A 22,706-nucleotide genomic window follows, 5' to 3' on the forward strand; every position below is an offset into this window, starting at 1 on the left:
GACATCTTTAAAGACCCAGCCAGGGCGCGTGTCCTCAATCCAAGAATTGTAAAAATATATAAACCGGCCTCTACAGACCCCTCTTATATCAGGTCTCAGCTACCACTAGACTCCCTAGTTGTATCTAATGCCAGGAAAAGAGCAAATTCGCAAACAGGTGATGCTCCCCCTCCTCGAGCTGGGTCGTCGGATTCGTGATGAAGGACTTGCAGCAGACCGCAGTGTTTCTTTAGGATGGTGCCTGCGGATGCAGGGTGACTACTCCTTAGCCACAAGGGAGAATCTTGATGAAGAAATCTTGAAGTCCTTTCGAAGAAAGTCGTGTCTTGATTCCAAAGATGATCTAATTTGAACAGGGGGCCCGCTCCTATCTTTATACTAAAAAAGGGGGCTGACCCGGTGACTAGGTCCTGCCTATGGGTGGGACCAGGAGGGGGGTGGTTACACCCCTCTCCCCTGCCGGACTTCCCCAGGCCAGGGGCTGGTGTGCCCCTGGAACTGGTTCTGACTGGCCTATGCGTAGTGAGCACCGGGGTGCCACTCAGCAGTCACCTTCCTGAAAAGCCCTGCCTACCCAGGATACACAAAACCATGTCTGGGACGGTGCTAGCACCGCCCTGGACAGGAAACCCTTTGTCCAGGCCTCCCTCGCTGGAAGGACTCCCAGCAGCAGGAGGTCAGACTCGTGTCTGTGGTGGCAGCATCCATTTTGTGGAGCTGAGGCTTCAGTTAACTTTAACCGGGGTTCACAGTTACATACATGTCGTGTCCCTCTAGAAGGGTGGAATGCTAACCCCGTCGCCAGAATTGGCGAGGGGTTAGTATTCCAATTCGTATGACACCTTACTCGACATGTTTTGATAAAGCAGTACCAAAGATAGCATTTAACCGCGAGGATTATAATGCACTTAAGAGTATATGGTATGCGATATCATGGAACAGCTATTAGGACTTGGTTCCGCAAGCTGCAGACAGGCTCAGCTCATGCCAGAGCACCATCTCACACGATTCCAAGCACTCTGCCTTCAGGATTGTCAAGGCCTGCCATAGGAGTGACTGATAGGAATCTGTGTGTCCATTTTAGGGTTAGGTATAGGTATACTACACCTACAGCAAAGGGTGATTACACGACTTTGCCCCAGCTGTCATGCAGCCAGTTGTGTCAAATTTAGGAGGCCAGCCAGGGGTGGCATAATACATGCTGCAGCCCCTGGCAGCCCTGGGTACACCTATGCCCTGAGTTACAGGGTCTGATAAAGTGGCCCAGTACCAATTGGTAGATGCACCTAGGGTACATGTTGTAATTTAGAAAGAGAACAGCCAGGCTGTGGGTCTGATTGGCAGGCCCACAGCCAGAGAAAGTCGTAAACCAGTGAAACAAAAGCAAAAAATCTGGGTGATCATAGGATTGCAGACCCTACTCTCCTACAGAGCCGAAGAAGGCCGTCGAGCCGAAGAAGGCCGTCGAGCTGAAAAACCCTGTTGAGCAGACAAAGGCCGTCGAGCCAAAGAAGGCTGCCCATCATACAAAGGACGTCCAGCCTAAAAAGACACTCGACCCAAACAAATCCGTTGAGCCAAAAAAGGCTCCACACCCATGGTTCCTCGAGTTCCAAACTCACCATAAAACAAACAATAAAGACAAGCAGATGACTGATCCGAAAACCTCGGTGCCGAATCCACGGACAGTGGAAGAAGAACTTTTTCATCCAGATCCAGTGTACCCAGAACAACAAAGACTGTATATAGACCCTGATACAGGAAATATATCAGTTTACAATAAAAACAAGAGAAGGCTAGACACTGCAACCCCTTCTCCTGTTCCTCCTAAGAAAAAGGACTTTGCCACATCCCCTTCAAGACCTTTCACACCTCTTTTCACTCCTAGCATGCCTTATGTTCCATATTCTCCCACACCTATAGATTATGATGAGGAAGAAGACATAGGTGAAGATCCTCAGCATGACTTTATACAAACTGACGATGAAGGAAACCAGGATGATACATGGTCTGACCATAATGATCCTGATGACACATGTTATACACAACCCATAACAGATCCCTCTCCATACCCCACAAAGCCATCTCTTGCTGGCGACACTGTCGCTTTTAACCAGCTAGTGGACAGAGCAGCTCAGTATCATGGCGTACACATGCACACTGACCCTATAGAGGAGGATTTTCTATTCAAGACCTTCCCAACATCAGAGAAGAGTGTACGTGTACTCCCTATGCTAAAAGGAGTACTAAGGCACGCACCAGACATCTTTAAAGACCCAGCCAGGGCGCGTGTCCTCAATCCAAGAATTGTAAAAATATATAAACCGGCCTCTACAGACCCCTCTTATATCAGGTCTCAGCTACCACTAGACTCCCTAGTTGTATCTAATGCCAGGAAAAGAGCAAATTCGCAAACAGGTGATGCTCCCCCTCCTGACAAGCAGTCAAAAAATTTAGAAGCCACAGGGAAAAGAGTGGCCTCTCAGGCAGCAAATACCTGGAGAATTGCCAATACCCAAGCTCTCCTAGCACGCTATGACAGAGCACACTTCGACCAACTGGAGGTATTATTACAACACATACCAAAAGCAAAAGCAAACGACCTAATACAGGAAGGGAAATTCATCACTAACGCATCCATAAAATGTGCCCTTGATGTAGCTGATACAGCCGCTAGGTCTGTCAACACTAGTGTATTACTACGCCGGCATGCCTGGCTCCGCACTTCTGGATTTAAAAAATGAAGTGCAATCTACCATACTCAATCAACCCATAAACCAGGATTTCTTATTTGGCCCTGCGGTTGATACCATCTTAGAAAAGATTAAAAAAGATACTGACACTGCTAAGTCCATGGGTGCACTTCAATTTCAACAGTCTAGGAGCTCCTTTCGTCGCTCCTCCTTTCGAGGCTCAGGCAGAGGCATCACATCCGAAACCTCTTCATCATTCAAAAGCACTACACAAGGCACATTTAATAAAGGCTCCAATAGAGGAGGTTATAGAGGGAACAATAACAAGGGCAGAGGACGTGGTAATAATAACACCCGAGCCTCCACCACCAGCAAACAGTGACTTTTTAACACTCCCTCCAGACCACTTAACACCAGTCAGAGGCAGAGTAACACAATTCCTACCAGTCTGGAACGCTATCACTACAGACAAGTGGGTGAGACAAATTATCCAGTAAGGTTACTGCCTGGAACTCACTTCTACTCCACCCAACATACTACCCAAACACCGTCCAGTGTCCAAAGAACACATCACGCTGTTACAACAGGAGATGCTATCTATGCTAGAAAAGGGTGCCATAGAGCCCGGCCCAATACAACATCAAGGGACAGGGGTATACTCTCTATACTTCCTCATTCCCAAAAAGGGTGGCTCCCTCAGACCAATATCAGACCTCAGACCTTTGAACCAATACATACTCTCAGATCATTTCCATACGATCACTCTACAACAGGTACTCCCACTACTCCAGCAAGACGACTTCTTTGCCACATTATACCTCAAGGATGCCTACGTTCACATCCCCATACATCCAGCTCACAGGAGATACCTCAGGTTCACGATAGAGGGTCAGCACTATCAATTCAAAGTTCTCCCCTGCAGAGTAATTACAGCACCAAGGGTTTTTACAAAATGCCTAGCAGTAGTAGCAGCACACCTCAGGAGGCAACACATCCATGTGTTCCCCTACCTCGACGATTGGCTCATAAAAGCCCTCACAAGCACAGTGTGCCAGCCATTCCTAACAAACAATCTATCTACTGCACAGTCTAGGATTTTCCATAAATTACCCAAAATCACATCTGCAACCCTCCCACATACAGGAATATCTGGGAGCCACTATAGACACTTCCGTAGCAAAGGCATATCCAAATCCAGCCAGGATAGCCAACATACAATCTCTCATTCAAAAATTTCAGCCTTAACACTCCCTGCCAGCTCGAGTGTTCCTGCAGCTTATAGGCATGATGGCCTCCTGCATATTCATCGTCTCTCATACTCGGCTTCAAATGCGCCGCTTACAGGAATGCTTAGCACGCCAGTGGAACCAAGCTCAAGGACAACTAAATGACCTAGTGTTGGTGGACAGTCGCACTTACAGCTCTCTGCAGTGGTGGAACCCACAAAACCTTTCCAAGGGGCGACTGTTCCAAGAGCCGGTTCCACAGGTAGTATTAAGAGCGGACGCATCACTGACAGGTTGAGGAGCCCATCTCCTTCAATATACAGTCCAAGGTCTCTGGACTGTCAAACAAAAGACACTACATATAAACCACTTAGAGTTGCTAGCAGTATTCCTAGCAATGAGAGCCTTTCAGAAATACTTGTCAACAAGGCTGTGTTAATCCGGACGGACAACTTGACAGCCATGTACTACATCCAAAAACAGGGGGGGGGACACTCTCTCCAACTCTCACCTAGCACAGGGCATATGGAAGTAGGCAATTCCACAAAACATTTATCTCCTGGCAGAACACCTCCCAGGAATAGACAACCAGATAGCAGACCTACTGAGCCGACACAGTCAGCAAGTACACGAATGGGAAATTCATCCTCAAGTTCTCCAACCATTCTTCCTAAAGTGGGGACATCCAGAGATAGATCTGTTTGCCACAAACGAAAACTCAAAATGCCCGTCCTTCGCCACCAGGTTCCCACACCCGTTGTCACAAGGCAATGCGATATGGATGAACTGGTCAGGCAGATTTGCGTACGCTTTTCCACCAACCCCAACAATTCCATTAGTGGCACGCAAACTAAAGCAACAGTCACTTACAATGATCCTGGTTGTTCCCACATGGGCAAGACAGCCATGGTACACGACGCTCCTAGAACTCTCAGTAGTTCCCCACCAAAAACTGCGCCTCTTGCCACAACTGCTAACACAGAACCATGGAGAAATCAGGCACCCATATCCCAATCAGATAAACCTAGCGATCTGGCTCCTGAGGTCTTAGAGTTCGGATATCTTAACTTGCCTCCAGACTGTATGAACATTATCAAGGAAGCAAGGCGTCCCACTACCAGAGCATGCTACGCAGCTAAATGGAAAAGATTTTTAATTTATTGTAATAATAACCAAATCAATCCATTAGATGCCTCCATCCAAAATGTTATCTGTTACCTGCTACATTTTCAAAGATGTAACCTAGCATACTCATCCATAAGGCTACACCTTGCTGCTATAGCAGCATATCTTCAAAATAGACAACATGTGTCCCTATTCAGAATCCCACCTCTCAAAGCTTTTATAGAGGGACTTAAAAGAATTATCCGTCAAAAGCATCCACCCTTTCCAGTCTGGAACTCAAACATAGTACTTACCAGACTCATGGGACCCCTCTTCGAACCACTTCATTCATGTGTTCTTAACATGGAAGGTGGCATTTTTAGTTGCCATTACCTCCCTTAGGCGAGTGAGTGAGCTACAGGCACTAACCATTCATGAACCTTTCATGCAAATACACCACAATAAAGTATTGCTTCGTATAAACCCTAAATTTATGCCAAAAGTTATATCCACTTTCCACATCAATCAGTCCATAGAATTGCCAGTTTTCTTTCAAAACCCGCAATCCGTGGCTGAAAGGGCTCTACACACACTAGACGTTAAAAGATCTCTGTTATATTATGTTGACAGAACAAAATAATTCAGAAAGACAAAGCAACTATTTGTCGCTTTTTCACCAAAACATAAGAGTAATCCCATTTCTAAGTCAGGAATAGCCAGATGGATAGTTAAATGCATTCAAATATGCTATCAAAAGGCAAAGCGCACTTTAACAGTTCCCCCAAAAGCACAATCCACGCGTAAATTGGGGGCATCCATGGCTTTCCTAGGAAATATTCCCTTAGAAGACATATGTAGGGCAGCTACATGGTCTACCATACACACTTTCACTAAATACTACTGTGTTGACGTGCAAGCTAAGCAACAAGCTGCGGTGGGCCAGGCTGTCCTTAAAACTCTTTTTCAAACCACTGCAGCTGGTACAGGTGACCACCGCTAGAGGAGATACTGCTATACAGTATATGCACAGACATGAATTCAGCAGCCCACATGCCTCGAACGGAATAAGCTACTTACCAGTATGCATCTGTTCTTGGCATGTAGGGCTGCTGACATTCATATACCCACCCTCCTCCCCGGTGCCTGTCACAGCTGCATGGTTATCTTCCTTACATACATTTTCATGGTCATCTCTTACTTTCCTACACTCCACCTCTGCCACAATGGCGAAAAACAATCTGAAGATGGAGAGGATGCCCATGCGCACTGTAGTCCAGGGGAGGAGCCACCTATCTCGTGATACTTCGAAGACTCTTCCAAGACAGCAAGGTGCAATCATCCGGACCCAACACTAGGCGGTGATATATGCACAGATATGAATGTCAGCAGCCCTACGTGCCAAGAACAGATGCATACTGGTAAGTAGCATTTGCCATGTGTATGTATATATACACACACGCACACGCACATATATATATATTATTATGTTGTGTGTAGGCGGCACTATTCATTGCTCATGACTATTAGAGGATTCCCCTGGAAGAGAACTAGGATTACAGGTAAGCAATTTATCCTCATAGCTAAGTAACTTCGTTTCTCCCTAAAGCGAAGCTTTTGGTCTACAGGCTTACCCGAATGTTGAGATCTTCCTGCTCCTCGCAGTACCGGGGAGGAGAGTTCTTTCTGTGCTAGCCCCATTCATTTGGAACCATCTTCGATCAAATTGATGTCTTGTCTCTGAACATGTACGTTTCTTAAAGCAACAGAAGAGCTGGTTGTTCAGATCCTTCTACAACAGCTAGACCCGGGTCCTTCTCTGCCTGTTGGATTCTTTCTCGAAGTCCCCTGGGTGTACGAGCGCGTTGTAAAAAGAGGTTTCCATCCAGTCCCCGATGTCCCTTCCCACCTTTGACTGGAGAGCCTGCTTAGTAATAATCGGATTAGTCTATGCAATCGGTCATGTGATCTCTTCCCTCTGCAGACTAAAGACTTCATCCATTCTGAACTGCTGGCAAACCTGTACTCTTGTGGCGATCAGAACACGCTGATGGAGGAGTCTGCTGAGCAGGCCCAGCGGCGAGATGAGATGCTGCGCATGTACCACGCCCTGAAGGAAGCTTTGATCATCACCGGTGACATCAACACCACAACTATCAGTACCCCCATGCCACCCCCCGTGGACGACTCCTGGCTGCAGGTGCAGGGCATGCCGTCCGGCCGCAGGTGAAGTACAGCGCTTAATGTGGCGGGGTGAAACGTGTCACATGCTTCTGGGTGTGTGGGAGAGAACAGGGCAGACGGCTAAATGAAGCCAAATCCTTAATATTCCCTACATTGGAAAACTGGGTGGATCCTCATGGTTATGGTCTTTGCAGCTTAGAGGCCTGCGCACAATAAATGTGCCTGATTGGGAAGGACTGGCCACTGGAGGGTGTCAATGCTGCCAGAGGCACCTAAGAGTGACAGCGACTGGCAGAAGGAAGGAAGGGAGGGAGGGAGGACATACTAAAATAAGACTGTTGGGTGGGGTAGAAAGCACACAAGGCGCTTTAAGGTTGAAAAAGACTGAGGGAGACACCATACAAGTCATATGTGGCATTTCATGGTTACACATGAGTCCCCGTTGAGTAGACTCTAAGTAGTCCAAAACACTGCGGCCCGCCTTGTCTCGAATGCCCCCAGAACAGCCTCTCTCCCTCTTCTACAACAACTTCACTGCCTCCCAGAACACAAACGGATCACATTTAAGGTATGCTGTACTGCGCATAAAGCACTAAACGGCAAAGGTCCCAGCTATCTTGCAGGAAAGTTCAATCAATACCGACCACCCAGATCCTTACGTTCAGGAGCTAAATCTTTACTCCTTGTACCGCGTTTCAAAAAATCACGCTTGGGTGGGAAAGCTTTCTTTCACCTAGCCCCCTTTTATTGTAATCAATTCCCCATTCATCTTCGGCAATGCCCTGATCACCTTCAATTCAGAAGGCTCCTCAGAACTGCACTGTTCTAAATCCTTTCTCTCTCTCTGGCCGACTGCAGCTCCTCCATAGTGCGGTGATACCCCTTTGGTGGTGATTCGTGCGCTTTATAAATCAATTATTATCAAATAAAAACATATAACACAGACTAGGGAGCATAATGAGAGTGTGAGATTGGGGATAGCTGATCACGGTGGCTACACCTGGCCAGCAAAAGGCTACAATAGGCCGCAGGGCACAAAGGCATTGCAGAGCGCTAGCAAGACACAGCCGCAGGCTTACAGGGCTCCTTATAGCTTTCATACTTTGGAAGAGGGAGCCATCGGCTGTAGAGGGTTAGAGCAGAGCCAGCCGATCAGGAGGCAATTCAATGCCAACGGCTTCCTTAGCGGTTACCACCAATCACCAAAGGGCACACAGCATAACTACCCAGGCACAGTGGGCCCACAGAGGGGGTAGATGAGACATCAGGGGCAGGAGATGAACAGAGGCAGCATGAGGCACAAAGAAGCTCCCATGTATGAGTTGAGTCAAGAGGGATCACTAGGGCACTCGCCGTAGAGGGAAGAGGGCATAGGGCACAGCATGGGGGCAGCATCACCTCAGAGGGGTTACACACAAACATTAGGAGCTACAATGGGACTGTGTACACACAGCAGGGTCATAGAGAGGCAGCTTGGTGATGGTAAAGCCAAGGAGGTCCCACAGGGACAAGTGGCCACTGGGAGGGCCCATTGAGAGCAGGGTCAGAGGGGTCTGCTTGGCCACAAAAGGCCACACAGAAATATCAGGGGATATCACACAGATAGCTGAGCTACAAAAGGGGCTACACAGACAACAGAGCCAGAAGAAGGAAAATCAGAGACAACAGGATAAAGATTCAAGGGCATGGGGACGCCACTTACAGACAGTAGGAAGGTTACATAAAGACTAAATGGTCATATGGAGGTCAGCAAACGAAAGGGAGGTCATGCAGAGATAACAGGGACACTGTGGGGTCACTCAAAGACAGCAGAATTACAGGGATGTCACAGAGAGACAGCAACTCCGTTCACACATAAAGAGTGTGGGGGCACAGAGAGATAAACTAACACAGAGGTCACAAAGAGACAGCAGGGGCCACAGGATCACAGGGCAGACACACAGCAGGGCCACGATAAGGGCCCCCAGAGACATTAGAGGTCACAAAGAGTCGGCTGGGGCCACAGGGTCACAAGGCGGAGACACAGACAGCAGGTCCTCGAGAGGGGCCCCCTGGGGCCACAGGGACATCACAGAGAGATAAACTAACACTGAGAGGTCACAAAGAGTCAACAGGGGCCACAGAATCACAGGGCGGACACACAGACAGAAGGGCCCCAGACACACTAGGGCCACAGGGAGACCACAGAGAGATAAACTAACACTGAGAGGTCACAAAGAGTCACCAGGGCCCACAGGATCCCAAGACGGACTCACAGCAGGGCCACGAGAAGGGCCCCCAGAGACACTCAAGGTCACACAGAGTCAGAAGGGCCATAGGATCACAGACAGCAGGGCCACGAGAAGGGCCCCCAGAGACACTAGGGCCACAGGGAGACCACAGAGAGATAAACTAACACTGAGAGGTCACAAAGAGTCAACCGGGGCCACAGGATCACAGGGCGGACACACAGACAGAAGGGCCCCAGACACACTAGGGCCACAGGGAGATCACAGAGAGATAAACTAACACTGAGAGTCACAAAGAGTCAACAGGGGCCACAGGATCACAGGGCGGACACACAGACAGAAGGGCCCCAGACACACTAGGGCCACAGGGAGACCACAGAGAGATAAACTAACACTGAGAGGTCACTAAGAGTCACCAGGGGCCCCAGGATCCCAAGGCGGACACACAGCAGGGCCACTAGAAGGGCCCCAGACACACTAGGGCCACAGGGAGATCACAGAGAGATAAACTAACACTGAGAGGTTACAAAGAGTCAACAGGGGCCACAGGATCACAGGGCGGACACACAGACAGAAGGGCCCCAGACACACTAGGGCCACAGGGAGATCACAGAGAGATAAACTAACACTGAGAGGTTACAAAGAGTCACCAGGGGCCCCAGGATCCCAAGGCGGACCCACAGCAGGGCCACGAGAAGGGCCCCCAGAGACACTAGGGCCACAGGGAGACCACAGAGAGATAAACTAACACTGAGAGTCACAAAGAGTCAACAGGGGCCACAGGATCACAGGGCGGACACACAGACAGCAGGGTCACGAGAAGGGCCCCCAGAGACACTAGGGCCACAGGGAGACCACAGAGAGATAAACTAACACTGAAAGGTCACTAAGAGTCACCAGGGGCCCCAGGATCCCAAGGCGGACACACAGCAGGGCCACGAAAGGACCCCCAGAGACACTAGGGCCACAGGGAGACCACAGAGAGATAAACTAACACTGAGAGGTCACAAAGAGTCAACAGGGGCCACAGGATCACAGGGCGGACACACAGACAGAAGGGCCCCAGACACACTAGGGCCACAGGGAGATCACAGAGAGATAAACTAACACTGAGAGGTTACAAAGAGTCAACAGGGGCCACAGGATCACAGGGCGGGCACACAGACAGAAGGGCCCCAGACACACTAGGGCCACAGGGAGATCACAGAGAGATAAATTAACACTGAAAGGTCACTAAGAGTCACCAGGGGCCCCAGGATCCCAAGGCGGACAGACAGCAGGGTCACGAGAAGGGCCCCCAGAGACACTAGGGCCACAGGGAGACCACAGAGAGATAAACTAACACTGAAAGGTCACTAAAAGTCACCAGGGGCCCCAGGATCCCAAGGCGGACACACAGCAGGGCCACGAGAAGGGCCCCCAGAGACACTCAAGGTCACACAGAGTCAGCAGGGCCATAGCATCACAAGGCGGACACACAGACAGCAGGGCCACAAGAAGTCAAGTCAAGTCAAGTCAAGTCAGAGAATTTATATAGCGCACTACATACCCAGAGGGTCTCAAGGCGCTTAGAAAGGGGAGGAGGATTACTTGTCAAATATCCACGTTTTAAGGTGCTTTCTGAATGCTAGGTGGTTCTGGGTAAGGCGAAGGTAAGCGGGAGTGAGTTCCATGTTTTAGCAGCCAGGTATGAGAAGGATCTGCCTCCCATGGTGGTCTTGTTGATGCGAGGTACAGTGGCGAGGGCTTGGCTGGAAGAACGTAGTTGGCGGGAGGGGGTGTAGAAGGACAGTCGTGAGTTGAGGCATTCTGGTCCGATGTCGTATAGTGATTTGTGTGCGTGGGTTAGCAGTCGGAAAGTGATCCTCTTATTGACGGGTAGCCAGTGGAGGTCTTTCAGGTGACCAGAGATGTGTTCGTTGCGTGGGATGTCTAATATGATCCTGGCTGAGGCGTTTTGGATTCGTTGAAGTTTCTTCTGGAGTTTAGCGGTAGTACCTGCGTAGAGGGTGTTTCCGTAGTCCAGTCGGCTCGTGACCAGAGCATGGGTGACTGTTTTCCTTGTTTCGGTGGGGATCCAGCGAAATGTTTTTTTGAGCATGCGAAGAATGTTGAAGCAAGATGAGGATACGGCGCTGACTTGTCTGTTCATTGAGAGTGAAGAATCCAGGATGACGCCTAGGTTCCGTGCGTGGTCTGTCGGGATGGGTGCTTTTCCAAGGGCTTCCGGCCACCAAGAGTCGTCCCATGCAGAGGGGGATGTACCTAAGATGAGGACTTCTGTTTTGTCTGAGTTCAGTTTCAGACGGCTTTGTTTCATCCATTCGGCAACTTCTTTCATTCCTTCGTGTAGGTTAGTTTTGGCGGTGCTGGGGTCATTGGTGAGAGAAAGGATTAGTTGAGTGTCATCCGCGTAAGAGATGATGTTGAGGTTGTGTTGGCGGGCGATTGCCGCGAGGGGGCTCATGTATACGTTGAAGAGGGTGGGGCTGAGTGAGGATCCTTGTGGTACGCCACAGATGACTTCAGTGGCCTCGGACTTGAATGGTGGGAGGCGGACTCTCTGGGTTCTTCCGGTGAGGAACGAGGTGATCCATTCAAGTGCTTTTCCTTGTATTCCGATGTTATTGAGGCGTTGTAAAAGGGTGCTGTGGCAGACTGTGTCGAATGCTGCAGAGAGGTCGAGGAGGATGAGGGCGACTGTGTCTCCATTGTCCAGTAGAGTTCGAATGTCGTCTGTTGCTGCGATGAGGGCGGTCTCAGTGCTGTGTTTTGCTCGGAAGCCAGATTGTGAGGAGTCGAGGGATTTGTTGGCTTCGAGGAAAGCGGCGAGCTGGTTGTTGACAGCTTTCTCGATGACTTTGGCTGGGAATGGAAGGAGCGAAATGGGGCGGTAATTTTTGAGTTCCGTGGGGTCCGCTGTGGGTTTTTTCAGAAGGGCGGTGAGTTCAGCGTGTTTCCAGTCTTCCTGGAAGGTGGCGGAGTTGAAGGAGCAGTTGATGACGTCTCGGAGGTGCGGTGCTATGACGGAGTCTGCTTTGTTGAAGATGTGGTGAGGACATGGGTCTGTGGGGGATCCTGAGTGGATGGAATTCATCAGGCGGATTGTGTCCTCAGTGGAGATTAGGTTCCAGTCGTTAAGGGTGTTCACGGGGGGAGAATGTTCAGCAAATGGTAGGGTGGGTTGGTCTCCGGGTTGGTTGTCGAAGCTGTTGTGGATGTCTGCAATCTTGTTGTGGAAGAATGAGGCTAGGGAGTCGCAGAGGGCTTGAGAGGGGGTGATGTCGTTGGAGTTGGCCGAGGGATTGGAAAATTCCTTGACGATGTTGAAAAGATCCTTGCTGTTGTGGGCGTTGTTGTCAAGTCGATCCTTGAAAGCTGTTTTCTTGGCCTTTCGGATTAGTTGGTGGTGAGTGCGGGTGGCGTTTTTGAAGGCGTCCTTGGTGCTAGTGGTTGGGTCTTTTTTCCAGGCCTTTTCAAGGGAGCGGCAGAGTTTCTTGGACTTCTTAAGATCATCGTTGAACCATGAGGCCTTCTTGCTGCCAGGTTTGCTTTGACGTTTTTTCAGTGGTGCTAAGGTGTCGGCGGTGTTGGATAACCATAGGGTGAGGTTGGCGGCGGCTTGGTTTGGGTTAGAAGAGTGGGCTGGGGTGTTTAGAAGGAGCGATGCGGAGATCTGGTCGGTGGTGATTTTGTTCCAGTTTCTTTGCAGAGTTGGTTGGAGGTGGTTGGTGGGTTTTGGCTTGTTGTAGGTGAAGTGAACGCAGCTGTGGTCAGTCCAGAGGAGATCCGTAGTGTGGCTGAAGGAGACATGATTGCTGGAGGTGAAGATGGGGTCGAGTGTGTGACCTGCGATGTGGGAAGTGACCAGTTGTTTAAGTCCGAGGTTGGCGAGGTTGTCCAAGAGGGTGGTGGTGTTGCGGTCGTTGATCTTTTCAAGGTGAAAGTTGAGGTCTCCCAGAAGGATGTAGTCTTTGGAGGGGAGCGCGTGTGGAGTGATGAAGTCCGTGATGTCTTCACTGAATTTTGCGCGGGGTCCTGGTGGTCTCTGAGTGTGGTCTTGGGGTCGATGTGGATTTGGAAGTGAAGGTGTTCGGAGTTGGCGAGGTTGGCGTCAGAGCTGGTTGAGATGCGGATTGATTTCTTATGGACGATAGCGATTCCTCCTCCTGTGTGGCCGGTGCGGTCCTTGCGTGTGATCTTATAGTCTTCAGGGATGGCAATGGTGATGTCTGGGGCGGAGGAAGCGTTCATCCATGTTTCTGTTAGGAAGGCGACGTCTGGAGAGATGGTGTCTAGTAGAGTCCATAGGTCAATGGCGTGTCTGTGGACCGATCGAGTGTTGAGAAGGATGCACTGTAGGTGGTTGGGGTCGGGAATCTGTGTTGTGGTTGTAGCGGAGATGTTGTCGGTGCCGATGAATTTGCAGGAGTAGCAAGAGAAAGGTCCATGGGTGTGTCCAGGAGCGGCTTGGACGCAGTTGGGGGCGCGACCGGGGTTAAGGGCTAGGAGGGTGGCGGCATCGTAGGTAATGCGGGGGGGCTGGGAGGGACGGGGGCCAGGGGGTATGGCGCAGGGCGCGGTCCAGGCGCGGACGGGCGTAGACGGGCTTACCTTTGGCGCACCTTCGGCGCGGGTTGGGCGCGGTCGCTGCGCGTGAACGCTGCGCGCGGGAACGGCTGTCATATAAGGAGGGTGGGGGGAGGGGCGAGGGCGGCTCAGCTGGGAGGCGGGGCGGGCTAAGTATGAGGACAACAACAACAAAATGGAGGGCGCTTGGGGGAATAGGCTAAAAGAGCAGCAAAGTCGCGCTGGCAATGTTAATTATGAAATATACAAAGCGGCATACAAAGCGCACAGCAGGCAATTGATTTCACACAGTTTCCAGCAAAAAGCGTAATACAACGATACCGGAGCCAAAGGGAGCGACCACTCAGCTGGGAAGAAGGGCCCCCAGAGACACTAGGGCCACAGGGAGACCACAGAGAGATAAACTAACACTGAGAGGTCACTAAGAGTCACCAGGGGCCCCAGGATCCCAAGGCGGACACACAGCAGGGCCACAAGAAGGGCCCCAGACACACTAGGGCCACAGGGAGATCACAGAGAGATAAACTAACACTGAGAGGTCACAAAGAGTCAACAGGGGCCACAGGATCACAGGGCGGACACACAGACAGAAGGGCCCCAGAGACACTAGGGCCACAGGGAGACCACAGAGAGATAAATTAACACTGAGAGGTCACAAAGAGTCAACAGGGGCCACAGGATCACAGGGCGGACACACAGCAGGGCCACGAGAAGGGCCCCCAGAGACACTCAAGGTCACACAGAGTCAGCAGGGCCATAGGATCACAAGGCGGACACACACACAGCAGGGCCACAAGAAGGGCCCCCAGAGACACTAGGGCCACAGGGAGACCACAGAGAGATAAACTAACACTGAGAGGTCACTAAGAGTCACCAGGGTCCCCAGGATCCCAAGGCGGACACACAGCAGGGCCACAAGAAGGGCCCCAGACACACTAGGGCCACAGGGAGATCACAGAGAGATAAACTAACACTGAGAGGTCACAAAGAGTCAACAGGGGCCACAGGATCACAGGTCGGACACACAGACAGAAGGGCCACAGACACACTAGGGCCACAGGGAGATCACAGAGAGATAAACTAACACTGAGAGGTCACAAAGAGTCAACAGGGGCCACAGGATCACAGGGCGGACACACAGACAGCAGAGCCTCGAGGAGGTCTCAAAAAACAGTAGAGCCAAAGAGATATTGCACACAGGCTACAGGGCTATAAGGTTTCTCCCATGAAAGCCACACAGTGGTGGCCGATAGGAAGATCCTAAACAGACTGCATGGCCATGGGAGGAGAACTCAGACCGCAAAGCTTCAGAGGAGCTGTTGATTGGGGGTGGTAAGGTCAAACAGGAGCTTTGGTGATGACACCGGGCCATCAGACCCCATCTGTGCAGAGTAAGGTGTTGGGGGTATGAACAAGGTGAGGGCTGTAACTAGGGGAATGTAATGTTGTGGGTTGGCATGTAGGAGGAACAGAAACTCGCAGACAGCTTGATGTTGATGTTGAGTTTGTGGTTGTGGTGGAAGGGACATGGCTACAGTAGTGTATGCTGAGGGGTGTTGAAAGCAGCTAGCTCACGGTTTGGGGGACCTGACCACAGTGGCGGTCACAGATGGCAGTGGCGAGCGGTGTTCTTTGTTGGGGGCAATGACACAGGGTGGAGGCCAACTAAGCAACGAGGTACTGGTGAGATGTTTTAAGGGTCAATAGCATGTCCTCCCTTGTATATTTGCAGGTCTCCCGCATCCAGTCCGACGCCACAGCGGAGAGCTCCAGCTGTCCCTCCAACCAGGCCTGGATCTCGGGGCCCCGCTCCAGGACCCCCTCCTGCTGGATCCACTTTAGGTAGTGCCCCACCAGTTCCCTCCAGACCAGGGGCTTCCCCCGATCCTTTCGGGCCTCCACCTCAGATTCCATCCCGGCCCAACCGCGCTCCCCCAGGTGTCCCCAGGTAAGTCATGAGGTGCTCAACTGGTGCACAGGTGGAAGCCCTGTGTTTGAAGTTGCAGCCCACGTACAAGCACTGCCTTTCGGCTCTGTAGATTCACGCAGTGAGCTTACTGAACTTTAAGATGAAAAAAGAGAAAGGGCTCCAAGTCCCCACCTCTGTTTCTTTCATTATGGAAGACAATGTTACTTTGCTTTGATGGAGGGGAGACCCTGATTACAAAGTGGGTGAGATATCAGGGAGCTTCTTGGTGTGGCACAGGGAGGCATCACATGATGAGCAATGTATGAAGTGCGCAACTCACTGTGACTGACAGGAGGGGGGTGATGAGATGAAGTACTAAGAGGGCTCCTCAGTGCCACTAAGTGGAGTCTGGAATCACAGATGAGGTTGAAATCCTCGTTTTTACCCAAAGGGAAATCGAGCACCAATATACTATCAAGTAAAAAAAAATGTTTTCCCTGTGGGAGATCCAATAATCTCAAATCCAAACCGAATTCAGAGACCTATCTCACTCAGTTCACATCACTCATTCAACTATCAACATTTAGCCCGGGGAACACTCACCAGAAGGAAAAAACAATATTTATATAAAAATATACATTTTATTTTGAATAAAAAACATATGAATGAGGTGACATACTTAGGGAGTAGCTCATTGTGACAGAAAGAAGGGCCCAACTCACGACGACTGAGGGGAGTGGGAGAATGAGATCAGGTCCCAAGGGCGCTCCTTGGTGCCACTTAGAGTCTGGGATCGCACAGTGAGGTGGCTACTAAGAAGGCTTATCAGATCCTGGAGATGATATGGGCTGTACCAAAGAGGCGTGGAGATAGGATCACAGAAGTCAGTTACCAAGGGGCATATCCCCATCACTGACAGGAGGCTCTGAACAAGAGAGTAAAGGGCAGGCAGGGCATTACAGCAAAAGATGAGCAGACAGTTGGGAAGATTGACATAAATGAGGGGAGTCTGGATAAAAGAAGTGACACGAACACGGCCTTTCAACTTGGCTGACCAGAGACAGTGTGACACAAGGCAATGCGGCGAAGTGCTCAGGATGGGCTGCAATGTAACTGAATGGAATCACATTTGAGACAGAGTATACCTCAGACTCTGAATCACTAGGGTTGAACATAACTTGTGATAAGGAGGCAGAGATTATTCAAGAAATGAGACATGGGCTACAGAGACCTGTCTTGGTGGGACAGGGTCTTTTCTGACAGTGACAGTATGAGACCAATGCTTGTGGAAATGTGGCACTCTCAGACCGAGGCTTTGTAATAGGTACTTCTAAACACAGATTCCTCTCCTTTAGAATAGCCTAGGCACCAGACTGGATCCTGAAACTTCTCGCAGCAGTGTCTCCTGAGTACTGACAGGCACCACAGTGTGACTCCCCTGCTATCTCATACATGCCCTCATGTGACGCAGTGACTGTATATAGGCGCCACCCTTGCATGCGGATATTATTTCCTTTATTTCAGTGTCCTTTAATGCGAATCCAGAGCTCGGCTTCCATTTTTCTCAATTTTCTGGCAACTCTTACGACTGTGTATGAAGAAAAATGTTTTCCCCAAAGATGGCAACCTGATGTTTGCCGCTCGCATCTTCATTCACCTGCCCTCAGCTCTACAGACGCTACCTGCTGTTCTCCGCTCGCATCTTCATTTACCTGCCCTCAGCTCTACAGACGCTACCTGCTGTTCACTGCACGCATCTTCATTCACCTGCCCTCACATATACAGACGCTACCTGATGTTTGCCGCACACATCTTCATTCACCTGCCCTCAGCTCTACAGACGCTACCTGCTGTTCACCGCGCGCATCTTCATTCACCTGTCCTCACCTCTACAGACGCTACCTGCTGTTCACCGCTCGCATCTTCATTCACCTGCCCTCAGCTCTACAGACGCTACCTGATGTTTGCCGCACACATCTTCATTCACCTGCCCTCAGCTCTACAGACGCTACCTGCTGTTCACCGCGCGCATCTTCATTCACCTGTCCTCACCTCTACAGACGCTACCTGCTGTTCACCGCTCGCATCTTCATTCACCTGCCCTCAGCTCTACAGACGCTACCTGATGTTTGCCGCACGCATCTTCAATTATCTGACCTCAGCTCTTCAGACGCTTCCTGCTGTTCACCGCACGCATCTTCATTCACCTGCCCTCACCTGTACAGACGCTACCTGCTGTTCACCGCTCGCATCTTCATTCAACTGCCCTCAGCTCTACAGACGCTACCTGCTGTTCACCGCTCGCATCTTCATTCACCTGCCCTCAGCTCTACAGACGCTACCTGATGTTCACCCCTCGCATCTTCATTCAACTGCCCTCAGCTCTACAGACGCTACCTGCTGTTCACCGCACGCATCATCATTCACCTGTCCTCACCTCTACAGACGCTACCTGCTGTTCACCGCACGCATCTTCATTCACCTGCCCTCAGCTCTACAGACGCTACCTGCTGTTCACCGCACGCATCTTCATTCACCTGTCCTCACCTCTACAGACGCTACCTGCTGTTCACCGCACGCATCTTCATTCACCTGTCCTCACCTCTACAGACGCTACCTGCTGTTCACCGCTCGCATCTTCATTCACCTGCCCTCAGCTCTACAGACACTACCTGCTGTTCACCGCACGCATCTTCATTCACCTGCCCTCACATCTACAGACGCTACCTGATGTTTGCCGCACACATCTTCATTCACATGCCCTCAGCTCTACAGACGCTACCTGCTGTTCTCCGCTCGCATCTTCATTCACCTGCCCCCAGCTCTACAGACGCTACCTGATGTTCACCGCACCCACATACCCTTACCTCTACCGACGCTACCTGCTGTTCTCCGCTCGCATCTTCATTCACCTGCCCTCAGCTCTACAGACGCTACCTGATGTTCACCGCTCGCATCTTCATTCAACTGCCCTCAGCTCTACAGACGCTACCTGCTGTTCACCGCACGCATCTTCATTCACCGGTCCTCACCTCTACAGATGCTACCTGCTGTTCACCGCACGCACATTCCCTCACCTCTACAGACGCTACCTGCTGTTCACCGCACGCATCTTCATTCACCTTCCCTCAGCTCTACAGACGCTACCTGCTGTTTGCCGCACGCATCTTCATTCACCTGCCCTCAGCTCTACAGACGCTACCTGCTGTTCACCGCACGCATCTTCATTCACCTGCCCTCAGCTCTACAGACGCTATCTGCTGTTCACTGCACGCATCTTCATTCACCTGCCCTCAGCTCTACAGACGCTACCTGCTGTTCACCGCTCGCATCTTCATTCACCTGCCCTCAGCTCTACAGACGCTACCTGCTGTTCACCGCTCGCATCTTCATTCAACTGCCCTCAGCTCTACAGACGCTACCTGCTGTTCACCGCTCGCATCTTCATTCACCTGCCCTCAGCTCTACAGATGCTACCTGATGTTCACCGCTCGCATCTTCATTCAACTGTCCTCAGCTCTACAGACGCTACCTGCTGTTCACCGCACGCATCATCATTCACCTGTCCTCACCTCTACAGACGCTACCTGCTGTTCACCGCACGCATCTTCATTCACCTGTCCTCACCTCTACAGACGCTACCTGCTGTTCACCGCACGCATCTTCATTCACCTGTCCTCACCTCTACAGACGCTACCTGCTGTTCACCGCTCGCATCTTCATTCACCTGCCCTCAGCTCTACAGACACTACCTGCTTTTCACCGCACGCATCTTCATTCACCTGCCCTCACATCTACAGACGCTACCTGATGTTTGCCGCACACATCTTCATTCACATGCCCTCAGCTCTACAGACGCTACCTGCTGTTCTCCGCTCGCATCTTCATTCACCTGCCCCCAGCTCTACAGACGCTACCTGATGTTCACCGCACCCACATACCCTTACCTCTACCGACGCTACCTGCTGTTCTCCGCTCGCATCTTCATTCACCTGCCCTCAGCTCTACAGACGCTACCTGCTGTTCACCGCACGCATCTTCATTCACCGGTCCTCACCTCTACAGATGCTACCTGCTGTTCACCGCACGCACATTCCCTCACCTCTACAGACGCTACCTGCTGTTCACCGCACGCATCTTCATTCACCTTCCCTCAGCTCTACAGACGCTACCTGCTGTTTGCCGCACGCATCTTCATTCACCTGCCCTCAGCTCTACAGACGCTACCTGCTGTTCACCGCACGCATCTTCATTCACCTGCCCTCAGCTCTACAGACGCTATCTGCTGTTCACTGCACGCATCTTCATTCACCTGCCCTCAGCTCTACAGACGCTACCTGCTGTTCACCGCTCGCATCTTCATTCACCTGCCCTCAGCTCTACAGACGCTACCTGCTGTTCACCGCTCGCATCTTCATTCAACTGCCCTCAGCTCTACAGACGCTACCTGCTGTTCACCGCTCGCATCTTCATTCACCTGCCCTCAGCTCTACAGACGCTACCTGATGTTCACCGCTCGCATCTTCATTCAACTGCCCTCAGCTCTACAGACGCTACCTGCTGTTCACCGCACGCATCATCATTCATCTGTCCTCACCTCTACAGACGCTACCTGCTGTTCACCGCACGCATCTTCATTCACCTACCCTCAGCTCTACAGACGCTACCTGCTGTTCACCGCACGCATCTTCATTCACCTGTCCTCACCTCTACAGACGCTACCTGCTGTTCACCGCACGCATCTTCATTCACCTGTCCTCACCTCTACAGACGCTACCTGCTGTTCACCGCTCGCATCTTCATTCACCTGCCCTCAGCTCTACAGACGCTACCTGATGTTTGCCGCACGCATCTTCAATTACCTGACCTCAGCTCTTCAGACGCTTCCTGCTGTTCACCGCACGCATCTTCATTCACCTGCCCTCACCTGTACAGACGCTACCTGCTGTTCACCACACGCATCTTCATTCACCTGTCCTCACCTCTACAGACGCTACCTGCTGTTCACCGCTCGCATCTTCATTCACCTGCCCTCAGCTCTACAGACGCTACCTGATGTTTGCCGCACGCATCTTCAATTACCTGACCTCAGCTCTACAGACTCTACCTGATGTTTGCCGCACACATCTTCAATTACCTGACCTCAGCTCTTCAGACGCTTCCTGCTGTTCACCGCACGCATCTTCATTCACCTGCCCTCACCTGTACAGACGCTACCTGCTGTTCACCGCTCGCATCTTCATTCACCTTCCCTCAGCTCTACAGACGCTACCTGCTGTTTGCCGCACGCATCTTCATTCACCTGTCCTCACCTGTACAGACGCTACCTACTGTTCACCGCACGCATCTTCATTCACCTGCCCTCAGCTCTACAGACGCTACCTAATGTTCACCGCTCGCATCTTCATTCACCTGCCCTCAGCTCTACAGACGCTACCTGCTGTTCACCGCTCGCATCTTCATTCACCTGCCCTCACCTGTACAGACGCTACCTGCTGTTCACCGCACGCATCTTCATTCACCTGTCCTCAGCTCTACAGACGGTACCTGCTGTTCACCGCACCCACATTCCCTCACCTCTACGGACGCTGCCTGATGTTCTCCGCTCGCATCTTCATTCACCTGCCCTCACCTGTACAGACGCTTCCTGCTGTTCACCGCTCGCATCTTCATTCACCTGCCCTCACCTGTACAGACGCTTCCTGCTGTTCACTGCACGCATCTTCAATCACCTGCCCTCACCTCTACAGACGCTACTTGATGTTTGCCGCACGCATCTTCATTTACCTGACCTCAGCTCTACAGACGCTCCCTGCTGTTCTCCGCTCGCTTCATTCACCTGTCCTCACCTCTACAGATGCTACTTGCTGTTCACCATCCGGTCAGATAAATTCCAATTCGCCTTCAGCCTTACATTGGCTCCTCAAGCGTTCATGAAAATGATGCCCGTGGGGTCATAAAGAAATGCATTCCCATACCGCGATGTCTAGCTGTACAAGGTAGGCTCGTCACAGTCAGTTGCATACCACCTCCAGACAATGACTAGCCTATTGACCTCTTTTGGGTGTCCATCAGCAAAGCAGAGTACCACCTGGGCCCTTCGTTGAGGATTTCCTTCATAGGGTCTATCCTAGACATGGAGACATTTGAGGCCTTTCCACCACCACAACAAGCCTGGGACATTCAGGACTGTTTCAGGCTCAATCCAAGGTCTCCGTGAGGATGGTTCTTGGGCTTTTTGAACTCCTAGTCCTCTTATGTTATGTGTTTTTAATGCATACTATCACCCACAAGGGTATCCTGGCGCTGTGCAAGTGTGTCTTAGTTGAAAAGCCAGGTCTTCAGCTTCTTGCTGAATTCAAGAAAGAGGAGGTGGCGCTGATGTGGACTGGGAGGTCATTCCTTGCTTTATGTCTACATCCATCGCACTTAAAAACACCGGATGGACGATCAGCTCTTTGATGGGTTCATTAGAGCGAGGAATGGGAAAGCAGTGCACAAATGGGGCATGTCCAGATAGATCGTACTCTGCATTAAGATCTGATATCAACTGACCAAGAAGCAACCCCCTGGAAGCTTGCGGGCTCATTCCACTAGAGACAAAGCTGCTACTATTGCTCTAGCTCGTGGAGTCCCAGTCATGGACATCAGTCACACTGCAACATCAGCAATCTTGCATATGTTTACCAAACACTACTGCCATGACAGACAGGTCTATCATGACAGGAACTTTTCCCCTTCAGTCCTCCAAGACTTTTTGATCGGAGTCAGTTCG

General features: G+C 51.0%; 1 protein-coding gene across 12 annotated transcripts in view; it reads left to right on the forward strand.

Moving 5' to 3' along the window:
• Positions 1 to 22,706, forward strand: part of DNM1 (dynamin 1) — a 730,607-nt gene that overhangs the window by 654,709 nt on the left and 53,192 nt on the right. For 8 of the 12 annotated variants that reach the window (XM_086924906.1, XM_086924901.1, XM_086924903.1 and 5 more), the window contains 2 exons: positions 7,005 to 7,246; positions 15,755 to 15,970. In XM_086924906.1, coding sequence (XP_086781032.1) covers positions 7,005 to 7,246; positions 15,755 to 15,970 — 458 coding nt within the window. Of the gene's footprint in view, positions 1 to 7,004; positions 7,247 to 15,754; positions 15,975 to 22,706 lie in introns of those variants that run through there. The other 4 variants (XM_086924909.1, XM_086924910.1, XM_086924911.1 and 1 more) reach the window with 2 other exon arrangements.

This window comes from Lissotriton vulgaris, chromosome 5 (assembly GCF_964263255.1).
Source record: "Lissotriton vulgaris chromosome 5, aLisVul1.2, whole genome shotgun sequence".
Taxonomy (NCBI): domain Eukaryota; kingdom Metazoa; phylum Chordata; class Amphibia; order Caudata; family Salamandridae; genus Lissotriton; species Lissotriton vulgaris.